A 21,872-nucleotide genomic window follows, 5' to 3' on the forward strand; every position below is an offset into this window, starting at 1 on the left:
CATTCTTCCATGCCATGTAGCGCAATGTGATGAACTACGCATTCGCGCAATGTACACAGCCTCCGCTAGTGAAGCATCGAAGCGGAAAATTTGCAGGGTCACTGTGGCGCAGTCCATTACGCAGGCAATGCACAATGCTGCATGTGGTGTCTAGAGTGGACAAAAGTGCTGTGCTGAAAACATGTTCATTTCTTTTCTTTTTTTTCAAAGATGTTTTTAGTATGTGACAATTGCATTTTGTGAGAAAAAAAGTATGAAAAATTTTTTAATTGTTTCGAACATTATTCATTTATGTGTTTGTACTGAACGAACAGCGCCTAACGGTCCTCTGGCAGATCCTCTTGAGAAGCTCGTTACAGGCTGCCAAGGAAGTTCAAGGTAGTTCAGAGTCGGCCGTATAACAGGGGTATAAGCCCTTATGGTGGCCCTCGACTGGCATGCTTCTTTGCCAAAGTTGTTGCTGAAGACAACAGCACCTTAGTTATAATGAAATTTTTGTATTTATAGTTTAATGTTTGCAGGATCAAAGATCTTATGATAGGCAGTGGCTAGTTCCAAACCATCTGCTGCATATTCAGTGCGAAAAAGGTTAGGCGTCGAAACGCCTAGCGAGCGGTGTGCTGCCAGCATGGTGGTGGGCAGCACGACACTGCAAGAATGTATCAAGTGTGGATGCTATGTATTCTTGCTTCTAAATTGGTAATAACGAAGTAATTGCTCTTTGGCATTCACCCAAGCGCAGCTATGCGATTTCAAAGGAAACGTTTCCCCTCAACGTTTGACCAACATTGCCTCTAGGCTGCAGAAAAGCTTTTCTATTTCCATTTTTTATATATCGAGTCAAGAGATATATCAAACTATTTCATGATCCCCTTCGAACTCGGTATATCTATGTTCGACTGTATAATCTGAGCAGCTACAAGTTGATGTGTTTTTAAAATGGACTTAACGTGCTCCAAGCTGGTTCATTAAAGGTGCACTGAAGAGGATTCTGAACTTGTCTTTTTGCCGTGGGAACTCGATCTACACGTTCCTAGCATTCTTAGAAACTGCAACTTATTGCCCTGTATGGCCGATTCACCTAATTAAATCGAATTAACGTCCGGCTCCCGCCCTTTTTTTTTAATTCTGCCTCGTACGATGGGCGGAGTCGACCAACGCGTGAAGTTCCTTTCAGCCAGCTCCGTGGAGGCTTTGCTTTCGCTTTATTTTGTTGTTTAGCTTTCCATGAATAAATAGTATCATTCGCAGATAATATAGCCGAAAATAAGCCTGCAGAAATAAAAATACGCGCGGACTATTTGCTACTACGGACTACTACGTATTACTCCGCCGAGGGCAGAGTGGCAAGCCACCACGGGACTGGGTGAAAGGCACTCCACGCGTTGGTCGACTCCGCCCACCGTACGAGGCAGAATTAAAAAAAAAGGGCGGGAGCCGGATGTTAATTCGATTTAATTAGGGAAATTGGCCACACAGGGCAATAAGTCGCAGTTTCTAAGAATGCTAGGAACGTGTAGATCGAGTTCCCGCGGCAAAAAGACAAGTTCAGATTCCTCTTCAGTGCACCTTTAACGTGCTCAACCATGTGGTTTTCCTTTACTGTTGGTAACATCGCACACTGAGCATTGCTTTATCTCGTGTTTTGATTTTTTTGCTTTTTTTTTTGCAAATTGGTATGAGAGTTCCCGTCACCTGTCAGTGGTTGAGTGGCTTTGGCATTCGGCTGCTGAGCCCAAGGTTGGTGGATCAGATCACAGCTGCAGTGGCCACATTTTGAACGGAGGCCAAATGTTCAAGGCTGCCGTATGCAATGTGATGTTAGTGCATGTTAAGAGCCCGAGGTGGTGGAAATTATTTTGCAGTTGACTACTAATGCGTCCCTCACAGCCAAAATGCAGCTTCCTGATGTTAAGCCCTGCATGCCATACCACTGCATTCGCTCATTTGTGTACATTTCTTTGTAATGAGAAGCTCCTAAAATTCTGTTTTGGCCACGGACATGTTGCAACTGTCTTATGTCAAACCAAATGGTGTGGTCAGCGAAAATAACAGTATTTGCCTTTCTTTCCATATCTTGTGTGTTCATAGCGCATACAGCAGCAATGATTGATTATTGTGCATTCCTCATTAGCATAGTGTTTTTACTTGCAGCCTCAAAAAGGAAAGCAAGGGACTAAAGGACAAAAGCAGATACTCGAAGAGAATAAGCAGACGATCAAGTTCTACAGTATTATGGCAGCTGCAGCCCTAGTAAGTATGTCATTCACGTTTCTGGCTAAAATAAGATTAGTGGAGCTGTTGATTCTGTTTTGATTTTTTTGGCAAAAATTTGGCGCTCTTTTGCTGTCGAATGCACGGATTATCAACTTATCGACTGGTTTAAAAATGGTAGCTCGTATGTAGCCTGACATTTCTTGCACAATGTTGTCAAGAGCACAGTTAACAAAGGCAAACATTCTCTGTTACTGTTGAGTGAGAATGAAGAGCAGTGTCGTCAAGCTAGCTTTGGCATTTTGTATCTCTCTCAGTATAGTTTGCTTTTTCAACAGTTTGCTGTGTACTAGAAGGTTTGCAGTGATATGCAGTTCCAAAAGTCCAGCATAGTGTTGCTAATTTCAGAAGTGTCTGCCATCATTTGTAGAAAGAAGTAGTAGTGGCTTCTGTGGCTGGACCCCTTGCTCACACATTATATGTGGAAACCTTGAGTTGTGTTCTAAACTAATTGAAGTCAACATGAGGATCCATAGCGCACAATATAGAAGGGACACAACACAAGCATTATTTAGCGCTCGTCTTGTGTCCCTTCAATATTGTGCGCTATGGATCCTCATGTTGACTACCACTAGCTCGAACCCTGACCCTTCTAAATTGAAGTCAGAGCTCAGAAACTGGTACACTGGGGGATGGTCACTGCGAGTTCCGTGTTGATGAAAAGAGTGGTGGATGCACAGCTTTGTCAATAGCAGCGTGCACAAAATACTGTTTAGGAAACTCATTCTGGCTAGCTGTGAGCAACAACAAATTGCACATAATCATGCACTGTTATCTTTCAATTTCATATTTCCCTTCTGATCACAGTTGGAAAATTGAGCTGAGTGCACTGCATGAACAAGCGCCTCCAAAAAACAGTTCAGACTGTGTCATTTGGTCATTTGCTTTTCAGGGACATTTGTCGCTAAATTGTCAGGCCCTTGTTGACTGGCTTATCTGTGAGGCAGCATTGTATGTGCGGATTGTGCACTTCTGGCTGGTAAACTGAGCAGAGGATCTTTTTTTTTTGGTTACTCAAGGTCGGCTTTACTTTTAGCATGCAATTTTGCCATGTGAATTAGGATTTATTATGTCCGTCATAAACCTGCTGGGACAAGTCCAGACTACAGCAGCTGAAATTGCGGTCGCTAGTAATAAAGTTGTTTCCTTTGATTGTTTCACTGGGTAAACGTCCATATCACATGCAGGAGGTGGTTGATATGAGAAATTGCTATTTAGTAGTGTGCTTGTAGTATGGTAGTCGACTGATTTGAAATATCGTAGGGTTTTGGGGAAACCTCTGGGTCTACTACTGTCTTTTTGCTGAATTCGAACAATCTGAAAGTATGAGTATGTGAGCCTGAGAGTTGGCTTGGGCTTATATTGAACCTATTTTTGTTCTTTGTTAGCATTGGTCATATCCATGCTAGTAGTATGCCTTTCTGAAAAGCACATTTTAGTTCGAAATTTAGTGAGAAGAGGTGCTCTCTGTTTGCGATGCCAATGCACACAATCGTGGTTGGTGCTAGTCCATGCCCTTACTGCATTGTGGCTGTTTTTTTCTTGCTTTATTTGTTTAAATACCCCAAGGCCCCCTTAGTATGTGCCTGTGCATGAGGGATGAGCAAACACAAAGCTAGCAGAAAAGTTGTTTGATGGTTCTTTTGAAGTGTACAGAATCAGATTGAAAGATGACATTTATGAGAAGATTGTTCTAGTCAATGATGGTTCAGACATGAGCATTTGTCTTGTCTTGGAACAAAATGCAGTACCCAGAACACTTTTTGAGCAGACCAGTCCCTTAGCACATCACCTATAAAGCCTTTGTTTTGCAGAGCAATGTTGTATGCAAACATTTTATTGTTTTCTGTTTTAGGCATCTTCTATTTCTATTTGTGCAAGTGATGTGATTACTGCACTATTTTCACCAGCTGCTATGAAAGGTTAACCCTAGCACGTCTGCTATATTTGGGTGGAATATACCACCCAGGCATCACTCCTTAGTGCTTTTTCAAAACCAAGACTGACTCTTCAACTTCCGTTGCATTGTAGCATTGAAGAGACATCATTTGGTGCATAATGGCTGGTGATATCTGTAGTTACAAATAAGATCTGGGCACTTTTGTGTCAACAGGTGCAGTGCATTGTTTGCAATGTGCATGATTACTGACTTAAAATCTTCAATCTCAAGAGTGTTGTTTTAGCAGCCTTGGAAAATTTGAGTGCTTGAACTGTGGTTGCCATCGTTTTGGCTTCTGTCCTGAGCCTGGGAAAAAAAAGTAGACTGCTAAGAAAAAGGTCAAAATGCTGTTGATGAGCTAGGAACTAAGGCAGCGTAGAAAGTGGGCACACACTACTAACAGCAGCACACATCTCACTTGCTGCAGCATCAGAAGGAAACGGGAATAGAAAAAACAAAAATTAACCTTATGTGAAGAAGACACAGACAGATATGACAAGTTAATGCCATATGTGTTCCTCCTTTGTCCATGTCTTCTTCACGCAAGTGCACACATTTAAGGATAAACCAGCTTGTCTTTTTGTAATCTCAGTTTTTATTTTCTCAACTCTGCTAGTGAATCCTTTAATTTTTTGTTTTGAAGCTGTATAGCAGGCTGCTGGGATACTTCTTTCATGAAAAGTAATTTTTGATGTGTACTGGCATAGTGGTTCTAAACTTCTTCTTGGTTTTGTGCTGGATGTGGGCGTGGTTTATTGAGCTTGCTATAAAAACATGCCTGACTATTAAGTCTGGTTAAATCCAAAAAAAAGACCCCTTGGCACTTCTCTCTAGTTTTGTGTAGCATGAAATGTGCACTTGATTTGTTTTGTGCATGCTTCTTTGAGTATTTTGTCTAAAAGCCCATTTTGTTGCTCCTAAACACATTTCTGGCTGCTCCCAAAAGCTGCACAAATATGTCGTAACCCAGTTACTGCGTTACACCGTGGTTTGGACTCTTAAATGACTCATTGTTAACTGCATAATCTCTCAAACAGGCTGGTCACCTTGTGGCACATCTGGTGCTGTGGAAGGATTCCATCACGCTATCCTACATGGTTAGTATTCAACATTAATTTGTTAATGTTGGTTAGTGCGGTCGTAAAAGTAGTTTATTTGTGTTGCAATACAGAGTATGGGAAACCGTTTTCGAAATGCATTGACCATGTTTAAACATAGAGGCTCCCGTTTCTGTTCACTGGATGGCATCCATGCGACTGCAAAATAAGTGTTCAGAATAGGTTTACAGTTTTCTTTGTTATTCTGTAAAAAAACTTACTGGTTTACTGAAAATAGTTTTTTGATAACAGATTGTTCTTTCCTTTCTCACTTATATCTGTGACAGTGGATGTAATGTTGCTGGATCTCATTAGAAATTGGAGATTTGTTGTATGGAGATGCATAACGTGTTTGGGAGTAAGTGCAGCTAAAAAGTGACTCTTCGTGACAGCAGACGACTGATGTCGCATACTAGCATTCTAATATTGATGCTTGCCCAATCGTTTGCATGTCATACATGGCATTCAATTTATGTACTTTTTTGTGTCAGGCTTACAACACACTTTTTACCTTGTAAGTACTCTCAATTCAATGATTTGGAAGTCACGTGTACACTTGAATACAGCACTAATGAATGCTATTGTAGCAAAGAATTTTAAATATCTTTACGGCAATTTTTGAGAGTTGGCGCACCAGCATTCCTTTTGTAAAGAAAAGCAACAAAGATTTTGTGCATTGAGACTACATGCTCAGTTCTTTAGTTCTAAAATGATTGATTCAACTGTGTAGGTTCTTGGCAGTCAGAAAAATGTACAGGTGTGGCCAAAATATTATGTAGCACGTGTCGGCATTGAAAATTTTCTCAAGCATTCAAGCAAGAAATGAGAGTTTATTGGTTTCATTTGCAAGCGCACCTGTGGCATGTGCATATACAGTGCTTCCTAATTTTTGCTAGGTGAAGTGTAACTACACTTTGATGGCTGAAGCGTGCTGTGTGATATTACTGCCTGGACTGTATATCATGGTAATGTTGTTGCTTGTGTTGGAATGGTTGCTGAGGCTACAAACAGCGGACCTGCTTTGGATGATGCCATTGCTTGATAGTAATGACTGTTGCTGCCACTCTTAAATATAGCCAGCTTGGGATGAATGGCTTTGTCACTTGTGTGTTGACATAGATATCGTTGATTGCAGAGAGCTGAATGGTCGTGTGGGTAGCTGCAATCTTTTCAGAGTGCCTTCTCAACGCCTTCTCAGAGTGCAGTAAAACCTCGTTGATATGTTCAGAGTTCATAGGTTCTTTTGGTTAATATGCTCAAAATTTGCGGGCATTAGATATCTCCAGAGCAATTGCACTATTTTTCTGCTCATCAATACATTTGCGGGTGACACGATTTTTCAGCTGCTGTATTTTAAATTTTTACAAATTCTGATCACCTAATTTGTTTAGCAACAAATGGCACTTTTTAAATAAATAGTTGGGCCAAACTTGGGGGCATGCGACATGACAAGCGACAATGCAGCAGCAATCGCCGCTGTGCTGGCTTTCCTGCGGTGGCCAGGTGCCAAGGGGCGAAGCACTGAAAAAAAAAAAAAGTGAAAGAGGAGAAACACAGCAGCTTCTTCGCAGTGTCTGAGAGCAAGGGGGTGAATCATCTGTGAATACAGTGATGCGCACGCACAAGTGGGCTGGGTCTCGCGGAGTAAAAACGCTGACAGTCAGCATCCACAGCAGCTTTTCTGCAATGTATAGGTGCAAGGGGGCGAAGCATTACAAAATGAGGGTAGAGATTTCAGCTACTTTCTCCATTGTCGTAGACAGAACGGGTGTGTTGCGAATTTCCTTCCGTGCTTAAGACAGCACAAATGCAGACTGACTTCTGAAATCACTGGAAAAGGAGCTGTTGCAACTTATGAAGTGAAATTGTTAATAAATGCCTCTGTACCTCATTCACCAGTTAATTGTCCAGAATTAGGCAGTTTGAATCCTAGGTTTTCCTAGATAATACTTCTTTTTTTGGGATAATTTTTTTTAAAAAACGTATTATTGAAGTTTTACTGTGAAGTCCTGAGTGAACTGATAGTTACTGTATTTGCTTGTATATTGGTTGCTATGTCATATAAGTCAGCCCCCGAATTTCGGGATCCGCCAATGTGTAATTAAGGCAACCTGCACAGTACACCATATACCTAAGGCACAGTGGTGCTGTAAGAAACCCATCACCAGAAAGACATTGCATGCTGTCACTCGATTCTTTGACGCCTCTGTGCATAAGATGATGGCTGGCTTAAATGGTGCCCACGTTTGAAAGACATGACTTGCTGTGCGGTTGAAAGAAGTCCCATTGTTTCAGATGATGCCTTCAAAATGCACGGTTGATGCATTGATGCATGAATTTAAGGGGAGACTGAGGTTTTAAAAGTGAAAATTTTTCATTATTTGAGATATCATGATGAAATTGGGTGTTTATGTGTGGTTCAGAATAGTTTGTTTCACCCATTATGTTCATCTCGGAGGCGAAATTCTAGAGGCTCATGTACCGTGCGATGTCAGTGCACGTTAAAGAACCCCAGGTGATCGAAATTTCCAGAGCCCTTTACTACGACGTCCCTGATAGCCTGAGTCGCTTTGGGACGTTAAACCCCAATAAACAAAACCAAACCATTATGTTCATCTCGTTTAGCTTAAAATGCATACCAGACAAAAGAAAGGAACACACAAGACGAAACACGGGCGCTGCTCATAGTTAATTTATTCGAGGAAAGATCAAAGCATATATATGTTCACTGACCTGCAGAGATACCACCTTAACTACCTGTGTGCTCATTTCCAGGATTCCTTATAAGGTGGCTACAGCACAGGCCAGCAAACATATATATGCTTTAGCCTTTCCTTGTATAAATCAGTTGCGAGTAGTGCCAGTGTTTCATCTTGTGTGTTCCTTTCTTTTATCTGGTGTGTGTTTTGCGCTTAATGAGATGAATATATGTATTTCTTCCTCCTGTGCTCAAAAATGTAATTAGGTTGAATTATATTAATTAGTTTCAAGTATCTCTGAGTTCCCATATTATGGGAAAAACCCTGGAGCCTAATGAGGTCATTTCTTACAGGTGGTTGAACACTTTCCCCCAATATTTCTTGATTCTGGTTAAAATGGAGGTGTAGCCAAAGGCCTGCCATGCAGTTCTGTGCTATTTATATTGTTATTGAGGTACATCATCATATAAAAATGTTCGCTTATGTCGAAGCACCTTAATTATGGATATAATTAGTGACATTGATCACAAAATTTTAAGTTCGACTCAGCCATAAAAAAATTAGTATAGCTCCATAGTTTGACTCTTTCTGAATTCAGTTGTGTAAGAGTAATTGAAATTGCACCATAAAAACAATGAAAACCTATATAAGGCTAGTTGTGTTGGCAAAAAACACGAAGTGGAGAAAATTGCATTAGAAGTTCACACGCCATTCATTTGGAGGTCATTGTATAGGCCTCGGGAAATGGTGGAATGGTGATGTTCTGAGAGGATTTCACAATATTGAGTAATACCAGGATGTAGCGAATAGCACCAGCTTTCGAACAACGCTAAGATGGCGGCCATCAGGGACACAGTTGTGGGAGGCAACGGGCGCAAAGTTATGTCGCATTTTATAATAGTGATAATAATAATAATAATAATCTCTTTATTTTGTGTCCTAGGGTACACGGTAGACACTGGAGGCCGGCAGTAAAAGCTGTCACAAACGACAGCTTGACAGAGCCGCAGGCCCCCATGCACTTGGCAGCAGTACAGTGGCAATGCTTATATGCAAAAAAAGATACTATACACATTACAGCTCACAGTACACCCTGATAAATAAATTTCATTTTCTAGACAGAACACAACATAAAATTTTGTGATATACGGCATAAATTAATAGATAGAACATTGAACAGAACATACAACCTGATGGATAGAACATAAAATTACCGTGGCTTAAGGCATGAAACAATGACAGATCAGTTCTATGAACTAATATGAACAAAATGCACAGGCGGTTATAGTCTAGTAAGGCAAGAAAAGACAGTCAAGATTACAGTTCACTCGTCAGGAGGAAATAGCATGGACACAATACAATAAAAAAAATTGGCAGTGGCTTAGCTCTGGTTAAGCCTGGATATACAAGCGAAAAGCTGCAGTTATGCTTTGTTTGACGTCATGGCTGTCGCAGTTTGCGCACAATGCACTGGGAACACCACGATAGTGGCGTAGATTTTGAGCCAACTCCCTCACTACCACTTCTGGGTATCCTTTTCTTCCTTCCATGGCGAATGTCTGCGCCTCTTCTACGGCCGCCGCCGCCGCTCACGTGTGCGTTCTCGCAACGCCTTGCGAAAGAACCTTCTCTTGGGACGGCGGCGGAGACCGCGCGGCAGCAGCGAAGGGTAAACCGGTGGCAAGGAGGAGGAGGAAGGGCGCGCCGCGGCGGCGCCCAGGGGTGGCCCACGCAAATCGCGGTGTTGACGAGCCTAGTAAAGCTTTTCGCTTCAAAACCGGTAGGTAAACATGGTCACTTTTGCTTCGAAATCGCCATTTCAGCACTTCGAAGGCGACAGATATATCACTTTTTACATCGGTAGCTGTTAAGCGCCCGCTCCCAGGTTTTGGTTTGTAGCGTGTCATCTATCGTAGTTGGCGTAACTGGTGGATGTGTTGCCATGGGAACCACTCGGAGTGGTTACTGGGCAAGGAGGAAGGTATCACGTGAGTAGAAAAATGTGTAACTGGCGGGTGGTTACTGTGGAAGGTGGAGGGTATTGAGACAGGGAGGAATTCTCAACTGGAGGATGGTTACCCTGGAAGGAGGAGGGTATGGCGAGCGCGTAAGAAGGCACTACCGGCCGGCGGTTGCCAAGGAAGCCACCCGGAGGGTAGTTATCCTGGAAGGACGGTGGGGGTTACCATGGAAAGAGGCTTTATGGTGAAAGTGTAGGAAGGCATAACCAGAGGATGGTTACAATGGTAACCGTTCAAAAGGTGGTCACTGTGAGAGGAGGAGGGTGTGGCAGGGGGAGAGGAATCCACAACTGGAGGATTATTACCGTGGAAGGAGGAGGGTATGGCGGGACCGTGAGAAAGGGCAACTGGTTGATGGTTGTCATAGGAACCAACTGGAGGGTAGTTACCCTAGAAGGAGGACGGTTACTGTGGAAGGAGGGTATGGTGAGAAGAGGCGGGTATGTCGAGAGTGTAGGAAAGCGTACCACAGTAACTATCCGGTATGTGGTTACTGTGGAAGGAGGAGGGAGAGTATGATGAGAGCGGATGAATGTATCATAGTCCATCTGCGGCAGCAGCTGCGAAACATGCCGTCCACGGAGAGGGTCATCGGCGACGCTGCGCTTCTAGAGCAGCGGACTGAAGAGCAGCCCTAGACAAAAAAAAACAACTGTGTGGAAATCTAAAAAGAGCACCCTAGAACTATACAGATGTGAGGTCGCTCTCGTATTCTCTACTACATATTGTAAAGTGCAAATACCTTAACAGCTACCTATAAATCTTGCATTAACCAGTGGTAACAGTTCTGTCAGTTTTTAGTAGTTGAAAGTAGAATTAGACCTTGAAACTTTGGGCTGTATTTACTCGCGTAATGAACCCACCCCACACTTCTGTAGTCGAGAATAGAATTTTTTTTTTCCGTCGCCTAAATAACGCGCACCCACCCTGGGGTTCATGCGTTATGTGTGTATGTTCAAGTTATCTCGGCACAAATGAACGGTGCTGTCAGCGATCATAAAATTGTTAGATCCACCGTTATACAACAACATCTTTTGAAACGAATGATGCTAAGCACTGGCAACATGAACAACACGGGCATCGACTGTGCTTTCATTGATGGTTCATTGACCTTGCGTGCTTCGTTGATGGATGTGCAAAGGGATTTACTGGAGCATCGTCATTGAAATGGGGTGACAGCAGCTCTCATTACGCTATCCTTTACGCATTATTATTTTTTCTTTGTATTTCAAGAACCAGTTTGTCGAACTTGTCTAATGCATCGGTTTGTTATAACGCTGATTATGATGATGCAAGTTGCCGAGTGCGATCTATGAAATGCAAAACAAAACCTCTGCTTATAGCGCCATGCCTGCACGGCGGTGGCAGTGCGAAGTAGACAAACGCACTTCAACGGCGTCGGTCACCATTTCGCTAGCACTTTATTTTGTTGCCGTTTGGCCAAAGCGCGCGCTACGGCCTTGGCATTATTTCGTGTGTGCTGTGCATTTGCTATGCGTTGTGTGATGGGGCATTACACTAGCTACATGGCAGTTTTCAAACTCGAGGTCGTGGAGCATGCCTTAGAGCATGGAAACCGTGCAGCTGGGCGGCATTTCAGTGTAGACCCCGTGTGTGTGCGCTACTGGAGCAATCAACAGGACAAACTCAGAGCGACAAAGAAGGATCGCTGTGCCTTTTGAGGGCCAAAGCAGGGCAGGTTTCCTCGTTTGGAAGAAGTTTTGAGTTATGTTAAGTGGCTCCGCAATGAAGGATGTGCCGTGTCCCATGAGCTGATACAGAACCACGCACGTGCCACTGCAAGAGGTCATGGCATTCCTGCAAGTAAATTTAAAGCAAGTTTTGGTTGGACGATGCGTTTCATGCGACGGAACGGGCTGTGCGTCAGAAGGTGTACAACGTTATGCCAATGCCTGCTGGCGGATTGCGAAGACAAAGTGCGTGATTTCCACCGCTTTGTTATTCGTGTCCGTGAAGAGAAAAAGTTTCTGCTCTCGCAAATCGAGGATGCGGTGCGGACCAGATGCCTATTAGCTTCAACATGCCAAGAAACAGCACTGTTGATACAAAAGGTGCTAAAAGTGTGCAGGTGATGACAACGGGCACTGAGAAGCAGTGGTGTACTGTGATATTGGCTATTACAGCAGGTGGCAGGAAGCTGCCTCCGTTCGTTACCTTCAAAAGAAAGACTCTGCCAAAGGGAGCTCATCATGCCGGTATCCATGTTCGCGCACATGAGTAGGGATGGATGTTGGCTGATCTGATGTCCAACTAGCTAAAAACAGTCTGGGGACGGCGGCCCGGAGCTCTTCTTCTGCCATCGCTGCTTGTTCTTGACAGTTTCCGCGGCCATCTGGAAAAAAATGTCCGCCGCCGAATGACCAAGTTGCGCACGGACCTCGCTGTCATCCCTGGTGGCCTTACGTCACTGCTGCAGCTCCTTGATGTCTCAGTTAATAAACCCTTCAAGGACAACATGTTGCGGTCCTCTGCTTAGTGGATGGCCGTGGGGAACCACGACCTGACTCCCGCAGGCAAGATTAGGAGGCCCGCCATCGACATCCTGTGCCGATGGGTCCTAGAAGCATGGAGCATGATAGCCAGCGAGGTGATCATCTGCAGCTTTAAAAAGACTGGCATCTCTAATAGCCTTGATGGCACTCAATACGACGCGCTGTGGGCAGACGTTGATGCTGACGAAGTGGCAACCGACATGAGCGGAAGTGACTTGAATATCGTGACCGAGTGAGACCATAAGTAGCTAGAGGCATGTGAATAAAAATGTATTTTTATTCACATTCATCACGTACGTGTTTGTATTATAAAGGTAAGGTTGGGACTGCGATTTTCCTCAATGTGACATAAAATTTCGACCTTCTCAAAAATGTAGAAAATTTTTTTGCCCGCGTAATGAACCCACCCCCAAAATTTATGTCAATTTATCTGGAAAAAGGTGGGTTCATTACGCGAGTAAATACGGTGTTTAGGTACTTTAGAGTATAGACAAACTTCAGGCCATGATGTCATGGAGATGCTGCGGCACTGGCGTCGGCAGTGACTTTCGCTCTGTAGGCGGAAGAGAGGACTGGCGGGACCATCTGCGTTTCGTATGCCACGCTTGCATGTTTTTGAACATGATTCGCCACATACTGGCAAATTGTGATGCAGTTGGTTGAGCTGCAAGGCAGAAGAAAGGAAGCAGCATAAGTTTCCACAGATAAGTTTCAGATAGGAGCTAAAGCAATGGGCAGCAGCCATGGAGTGGAAACAAGTTCAGGTGCGACTCCACTTCACGGCTAGCATTGTATTTCTGCATCGAAATCTGATCACTTAGTTTGCGTCTCTTAATCCGCATGGTTTCTCTTTCGTCGCATGGCGACAGTACAAGAATCAACACTTGCAACTTGTTTGTGTTCTGTCGTCTTCTCAGCATGAGAAGTATAGATGCGATATTCTGTGTGTCTATGACGTAAGTTGAATGCAGGGGACCCTTTTCAGATGCCAATCGCCTAAACTACATGCTGGCTCTCTCTTCGCACAGAAAAGACAAAATTGCGGCTGCCAGTTGCCTTCTGTGTTCATAGTGATTCACTAAATGCGATGTTTGAAGCAGCACTGGACTCGGGTACTAGTACATGCGACGCATAGTTTTTTCTCTATTTTCACTTTCGCGAGCTTCAACAAGTGTGTCAACACAAGTGTCTCAAGTGTTTCAACGAGCTTCAACACCAGCCCTAGGAAGCGATTAAACATCGCTGGGATCTCTGGAAAGGCATGCAGTGTTATTTGCTAGATTCGCTGCATTTTCCCATTAGAGGTCAATCAAAACTTGGTGAAAATAGCTAATACCACACCAAAAGCCACTCTGGGTGCTCAGTTTGACTGCAAATTTTAAAATAAGCAAGATGACTTGAAATATTCAGCTCGGCAAGGTGAATGTAAATTTTGTTTGAAGCTTGGGGAAAACGTCTTGTATGCGCTTGTGCAGCTCTCTCAAAGCCAAGGGTGCAAAAAAGTGCGTTCATGGTCATTACCTCGACTCTTGCCACAAATTTCTTTTTCATCTAGCAGAATAAAGCATTTAAGCGTGCAGATATTTGCATGTGCTTCATTCAAAGTGACTGCATGGCTTAACTTAAAGGTGCACTGAAGAGGAATCTGAACTTTTTGCCGTGGGAACTCGATCTACACGTTCTGAGCATTCTTAGAAACTTCGACTTATTGCCCTGTATGGCTGATTTTCCTAATTAAATCGAATTGACGTCCAGCTCCCGCCTTTTTTTTTTTAATTCTCCCTCGTACGGTGCGCGGAGTCGACCAACGCGTGGAGTGCCTTTCAGCCAGCTCCGTGGAGGCTTTGCTTTCGCTTTATTTTGTTTTTTAGGTTTCCGTGAATAAATAGTTTCATTTGCAGATAATATAGCCGCAAAATAAGCCCGCAGAAATAAAAATACGCGCGGACTATTTGCTTCTACGGACTACTACGTATTACTCCGCCGCTGGCAGAGCGGCAAGCCGCCACGGGACAGGGTGAAAGGCACTCCCCGCGTCGGTCGACTCCGCCCACTGTACAAGGGAGAATTAAAAAAAAAAGGCGGGAGCCGGACGTTAATTCGGTTTAATTAGGAAAATCAGCCACAAAGGGCAATAAATCGAGGTTTCTAAGAAGGCTCGGAACGTGCAGATTGAATTCCCGCGGCAAAAAGACGAGTTCAGATTCCTCTTCAGTGCACCTTTAAGTGTGCAGTAATTTTCCACGCTCTCCTGAATGAAGTGGCTCAGAAAACTGGAAGCACAACACAACGTTTATCATGTAAAAAAAGCTGCTTCACATCATGCATCGCATCGTCCTACTTCGTGCACTAGCCAACTGTAATGCCGCTTGGCGCTGTGGGTAAATAATCGGATATTCTGTATTGGCTCATATGTTGAGAACTGTAGAAAACTAGTTTCTCTGTATACCTCGGGCTTTCTCGGTTTTCATTTAGTCAGTCAATGTAGTCAGTGCAGTGCTCTGCCTGGTACTTCCATCTGGCGAACAGATTGAAAAAGTGCTGAATTACTTTACAGGCTTCAAGAAAAATGTTTCTAACCATGAGCGACTCGCAGACTGAAATATTCCCATGTGTTAGTTGGTTATGTTTCTAACCACGAGCGACTCGCACACTTTGAAATATTCACATACGTTGGTTTCGAAGGTGGTGTTGCTTGGTTTAGTGTATGCATGTGGCGTTATTGCCTGCTCCTTGTGTCGCTGCTGGCCGCAGCGCCACCTCTCTTTACACACGATGGTTCTCTATATTGAGCCCAAATATATGCCATTTTTGAAAAATCGAAATTTTTGCATTTTTTGCCCATTTCAACACCCAGGTCTCTCCTTAAAGTTTTTATGTAGCTCTTGCTGCTTAAAAGTTCATCAGTTAGCCTTAACTGATTTATTTAGTTCATGTGAAGTAAACCTTGGTCATGCTTGCTGTAAGTGAAAGCTTGCATTACGGTTCAGTTTCATTTCTGCAACTTGTGCAAGTTCATTTTTAAACTTCAAGGTTGTGTTGTGTGGGGCACTCTACATTGTGCTATCTTTTAGTGATGATAATTTGTCAAGTCTATGACTGAAAGCGTGGCTTAGACTGCTGCCAGCACCATGAAGTGGTAGTCATTGGGTGCGAGATAATGTTCTCGATATGTTCATTGCAGCTGACGACAGCTGATGCACAGCTTGCTTTGACTGCTTTTTCGCCTGTGCTTGATCACCGCGTAGACAGCGTGCTTGTCACAGGGGCGTTTCTCCACCTTTTGCTCATGGATGTGAGCTTGCACGCCTTGCAAGTTTGGTCCAAAGGCTACAGATCTAACAAAATAAGTGTTGTGAGCAATGTGGTGCGCTACTTAAGTTTTGGCATATATGTGGGTCAACTTGGAACCGCACCATGCTGCTCATAACATTTATGTTGGATCTGCTGCCTCGGACTATACTAAAGTGCATTAAGCCTGTCATGCAACTTTGTGTTGGTGAAATGTTTAGGGGAATCCCCCAAAGGTGGAGTAGATTTGTAATAAAGGAGTAATTACTCATTGACATCCACCCAAGCGCAGCCTTATGGCTACTAAGGAAAGCTATACAGCTTTCTCAGAAACTTCGCAGTTAAAGAAAAATTCGTCCTGGTCCGGGGTTCGAACCTGGGACCACCGCTTCACCGGAGCAGTCGCTCTACCAATTGAGCTAACCGGGACTGCAAGCTTATGGTAGGGCGAGAGCGAATTGATCAATAACTCGAAGTGGGAACAGTGTTGGTCAAATGTTTAGGGGAATCCCCCAAGGTGGAGTAGATTTGTAAGAAGGGAGTAATTACTCATTGAGTATCACATTTGAGCATCACTGATAACATTTGTTTGTATATGAGGCATCTTTGTGAGCTGCGTTGTTGATAGCACTCTTTTTGTCATATTTCACTTAGGTTCTTTGGGCTTGTGCCTCCACTTAAAGTTGTCAAATTATCCAATAACCAGTCGGGGTGCACTTAGTCATTAGCATTCACCTGAGTGCAGCCATACAGCTACAAAGGAAAGCTGTACAGGCTTTTGAGAAGCTGAACAGGTGAACAAAAATTTGTCCTTTGGAGGATTGTACCCAGGAGCACCACCTGTCTGGGCCAGTTCCTGTGCCAACTAACCTAACCAGGGCAGCTAGCAGATGGCAAGGCGGGGTCTAATAGATCAACAACTGGAAGCTGGAATGGTGCTAATTCAACATAATTTTGGGAAACCCCCAAGGTGAAGTTGATTTCAACTGGGGAGTAGTTACGCGTAGCATTCATCCAGTTGAAATCTATACTACTTTGGGGGCTTCCCCTAAATACATGGGGCTTGCCCAGTAATTGTTATAGGTAGATTAGTATACTAATGCTGCATTCTGAGGTTTTCTGCAGTGTCATTTAAATACTATTCAGGAATTTGATTTGCATAGCAGTCATATCTTGGTTTTTCTGCTGAACCCGCTGCTGTGGCTCAGTGACCATAGTAATTCTGCTACAGTTGAGCCCTCTTATAACGGCCGCAGTTACAGCGAACGCTCGCTTATAATGAACTACCATCAAAATATGCATTAGAGCAATGGACTGCGTCTCAGATACAATGAACAAGTGTGGCAGCATAACTTGGTTAGAATAAACGAAGAGGCGTCGTAAATTCGTCCCGTATTCGAAAAACCCACGCATCACTAAATGCAAAGTTTGAAAAGCGCCTCTGAGCCCTCGTGACACCCACCCTCAGAGAAAATGTGGGGACCAATAATGTTATAATGGCATAGTTTTCCCAAATGGTGCAGTCAAGAACGAGTGCCTTGAAAGGCGACTTGTGGTTTGGTGGAAGGCACCACAAACTTCCGTTTGAAGGTGCTTCCGTGCACAAGGATGGACTGCTGCGGCAGGCGGCTGTCCTTTTTCATCGGCAAGTCTAGCATACTGCAATACTTTATGAATGCTTTCGTACGCTACAGGCCAAGATGACTGAAGATGCTATTGAACATTTGCGTGATTGGACACTGGTGGATTTGTAAAAACGTGTTGTTGAGGCACAAATGGCTGGTCATGATTTCTCCTGGGATGACTTCATGAGGTGTGGATTATGACACTGGCACTGCGAAGGGATACACTGACAAATCCATTGTACGCGAAGTACGAGTACCCCCAAACTGCCAAGAATTGATGACAAAGAGGCTGACTGCCATCGGTCTCTGTGGATGTTTTAACTGCGATTAGCTAAACCGTGTTCTTAAGGCAGCTGGTTGTTTGAGCTCGGCGAGAAATATGCATATTACCACTTTGCAGAGCTTGGAAAGCTCCTTGATACGGTCTCCTTTAAAGAAGCCGACGTGCATAACAAACTGTTCTTTTGGAGAAAAAAAAAGACAGTTTCGTCAGACTTCATATTTCTGGCGGTAGCATGAAAAGTCTAATTATTGCGAACCTCGGATACAATGAACGCTATGTGCGTGACCCTCAGGTTCAATACAAGTGGGCTGGACTATTCTGAACACAAGGCCACAGTTCATTTCCTGGTAATAGCAGCCACGTTTCAATGAAGGCATAATACAAAAAAAAACTCCTGCCCCTCAATCTCTGTCTGCATTAAAGAACCAGATGTGGTCAAAATTATTGGAGGTTCTCCACTGTGACGTGCCTCATAGCATACAGTGTTGCTTTGGCACTTGTCCACAAATCACTGTGTCTTCAAGTATGAAAGGTTACAGGCTCAAATGAGTTATAATGTGTATGTTCCAATTCAAGAGTACACCTTTCTGTGTGGAAAGAAATATGCATGATATGCTGTGGGCTTTGTGGATAATTAATTTTTAACATACAGTATTGTTTTTTTATCGTAAAGACTTTCAAAATTTTTCTTACCTGAACCGCTGGCTCGTTTGCGGTGAAACTGCACACAGAGCTTGCGTATTATGGTAACTTTTGTATCGTAGCAAGTTTTACAACGGTACTTACTTGGTTGAGCCATGCTTGATGCAAAAGCGTAATCGCCTGCGTCGAGATCGGTTAACCGAAACCCAAAACACCAAGTTTTTGCTGAAGGGCGGCAGTAGCGCCATCTGTCTTCTGCAGTGGAAAGCGTCACAAGGCGCCAAGGCGAGCATTGCAAGGAGCGCGGGCCCTTTGAATACGCCGTTCCGGCCTTTTCGTCTGCTTCAACTGAAGTGCTTCGAACATTTTCGGCCAACTGAGCGGAAAAAATGCCAGAAACAACTATTTTAACGAGGCTTTGCCATTAAAAGAATATTGTTTGAAGTCTTCTTTTTTCGTCCAATGACTTTATCCAATTCATCTTATATCGTCTGCTTTCGTGGCTCTCCTAAAGCGTCCGACGACGACGTCGCGAAGTCCTGAGCTGTGTTTTTCTTGTTTAATTTCGTTGTGGAAGACAGATGGCGCTACTGCCGCCCTTCAGCAAAAACTCGGTGTTTTGGGTTTCGGTTCGCCGGTCTCGACGCAGACGATTACGCTTTTGCATCATGCACGGCTCAACTAAGTAAGTACTGTTGTAAAACTTGCTACGATACAAAAATTAGCATAGTACGCAAGCTCTGTGTGCAGTTTCACCGCAAACGAGCCAGCGGTTGAGGTGAGAAAAATTTTGAGTCTTTACGATAAAAACGCACAATACTGTATAGGTTGGCTAAAGTGTGCCTAAGGCAGAAAATGGGATGTGTGTGCATGTGAATGTAATGGACTTGTCTACTTGGTGCAGCTGCTGTATGGATTCTCTGTACTTGTCTACGGTGCGTGCATCCAGACCATGCGATATATGGCTCGAGCATCCTATTCAGAGACCGGTCAGCTCTTGGATGGAGGCCTGGACCTTAACATGGTGCAAGCCGGCATGGGCGAGTATGTAGATGCATTACCTGTTTGCACTGAACGCGTTAAGTCTGCATTATTAAACTCTGAAGTGTTTGTTGTGGATGACCAGCAGTCACAGAGTGCTGCCTACAGTGGAGAGGCTTATACCCCTCACGCAGCCGACTCGTGACTCCCTTAAACTTGCTTGACCTAAAAGGGCACAAGGGAATTTCGCCTCAAAGGAGCTGTCGCCGTGTCACACGGCCTGTAATGAGCTTCTTGGAGATGCCAGGGGCTCATTAGGCTCTGTTCATTTAATACAAACACTCAAAGGAATAACGTCAAAACAATTTAAATGCATTTATCTGGGCATATAAAAAAAAAGTCAAGGCAAGCCATCATTGAGAGTATAGTGCAGTCGCTAGAATTACATTACTAACCGAGTTGGATTACTTGTTTTCTATGATACAAACTATTATAATTGCTAGTAAAGATAAAATTATTGAAGAAAAAGGTTATTTACTTACTTGGAAGTAAAGCATGTTGGAAACAAGAGTACTTCACTCTTTGAGTGGGAGCTGATGGATGGATGGCTTAGTGGTTATGGTGCTCGGCTGCTGACCCGAAAGACGCGGGTTCGATGCCGGCCACGGCGGTCACATTTCGTGGAGGCAAAATGCTAGAGGCTTATGTATTGTGCGATGTCAGTGCACATTAAAGAACCCCAGGTGGTCGAAATTAGCGGAGCCCTCCACTATGGTGTCCCTCATAGCCCTCCATGATGCGTGCTGCACGTGTGCAGGTGTCAATACGCTGTGCAATGTCAGTGCTTGTTAACGAACCCCATGGGGTCTAAATTAATCTGGAACCCTGCACTACAGCATCCCTCACAGCCCATGTGTCGCTTCGGAATGTTAAACCCCGCAACTTGCAATTTATTTCCAAGGTATCAAAATGCCAGAATATTTTCTCTCTCAAAGCCAAGCCATTGCACACTGAAATCCAGGTGTAACTCTAAGAAAGCGCAACAGCTTCTATTGCAACAAAAAAATGTGCATGTGTAGCAGTCTTTAGCAGGTCTATCACTGCACTGTGGCAGGATGATGTGTGTGGAAGCAACTGTGTCATGTATTAATTTGTCATTTGTATTGTTGTACCAGGACCGCTCAGCAGAAGGCTTTTATAGCCCCTGTTTGCTTTTATTGTTGTAAGATGACCTTGCTTTTACTGTTCTTGCTAGGAACCTCCCCACAGCTATCACGTAGCTGTAATCCTTCACAGGTCTTCACGGGATTACAGGAAGGGCTACTTCAGAAGGAAAAGAGGCTGCTAGTGCTGAAAGTATGAAAAAATGGCTCAAGAAGGGAGTGAGGGCAGCCCGTGGTCTGTGCCAGTTAGACTTCTTTCACTGTATCTTCCAGTAAACACTTACCTTACTGGCACGTTCAATCCACAATGATTATGGCAACCTGTCTAATTTGGTACTGTCAAGCTGATTTTGTTGTCAGTGTCTAGAGCCTTGTGAATAGGGTAGTGGTACATTAGAAGCTGCAGGAGCGATCTGTTTCCTGGACAAAATATGGAATAAGTTCAGCATTTACACTGATGCCCTGTCAAAAAGTACAGGACCATAGATGACTGTTATCACTGGTTATCGGATAGGGTCTGTGCCAGAACATACTGACATGGAAATTGCAGCAGCATTGGATTGTGAGTGACATATACTACTGTAGCAGCTGAACGTGGTCTTGTGCATGCTATAGCTGCTGTTAGATCTGCTACGGCAGTATGACGCTGCAATAGAAAGCACCGTCCTTTGTGGTCATTGGCTGTTCGAAATGCTCTGAATTCCATTGCTTTTAGGTATGCTTATTGTGTGATTTTACATTCAAATTTTGGTCAGGTTGAATTAGTTTATTACTTTATTACAGTCACGTAGGGTCGGCACTTCAATGCTCGGCGATGCACGCTTGATAAAGCTTACTTCTCGCCGTCCCCCCCTAGGCTGCAAACATGGAAATGGCCCGTTAGGCAGGTCTGCGAACCGCAGCGCCGCGTGGTGAGATATCCCAGTTCTGATCGCCAGTGATCTGTGCTAATATTTTTTGCTCGTGACTGTACAAGCAGTTGTAATAAAAGGTATGGGTATTCAATTTTTCAAGGAATCTTAAAAATAGACGCAGCTTGCATTAGAGGTCAGAAATAGATTGCAATTTTTTCTAACATTTTTATTCTTGTTTTCTTTTTTCCTACTAATTTACCTCTTTCTTAAAATCTACGATCTGCAGTGTGTTGAAATTTTGTAAGAGAGTAGCAACCAATGCTTTACACAACTGTACCAAAATTATTGTACAAAATGGTTAATATCTTATGATGGCCATGAGTGTAGTACTAACTACTCATTTGGTATCACTTGTTTCTGCCACAGAATGATGAAACATGCTGCATTTTGCATCCCAAGTGACAGTATATTTGCTGCATTCTTTTTTTTT

The 21,872-nt window shown here is 43.6% G+C and overlaps 1 protein-coding gene across 2 annotated transcripts in view; it reads left to right on the forward strand.

Annotated features, from left to right (window-relative positions):
* Positions 1 to 21,872, forward strand: part of LOC149350508 (transmembrane protein 208) — a 38,704-nt gene that overhangs the window by 7,395 nt on the left and 9,437 nt on the right. For both annotated transcript variants that reach the window (XM_089579557.1, XM_089579555.1), the window contains exons 2-4: positions 2,155 to 2,253; positions 5,251 to 5,310; positions 19,289 to 19,428. In XM_089579557.1, coding sequence (XP_089435683.1) covers positions 2,236 to 2,253; positions 5,251 to 5,310; positions 19,289 to 19,428 — 218 coding nt within the window. In that variant the 5' untranslated portion in view covers positions 2,155 to 2,235. The remainder of the gene's footprint in view (positions 1 to 2,154; positions 2,254 to 5,250; positions 5,311 to 19,288; positions 19,429 to 21,872) is intronic.

Source organism: Amblyomma mixtum, chromosome 3, assembly GCF_055824585.1.
Source record: "Amblyomma mixtum isolate Tamu chromosome 3, ASM5582458v1, whole genome shotgun sequence".
In the NCBI taxonomy this organism is placed as follows: Eukaryota; Metazoa; Arthropoda; class Arachnida; order Ixodida; family Ixodidae; genus Amblyomma; species Amblyomma mixtum.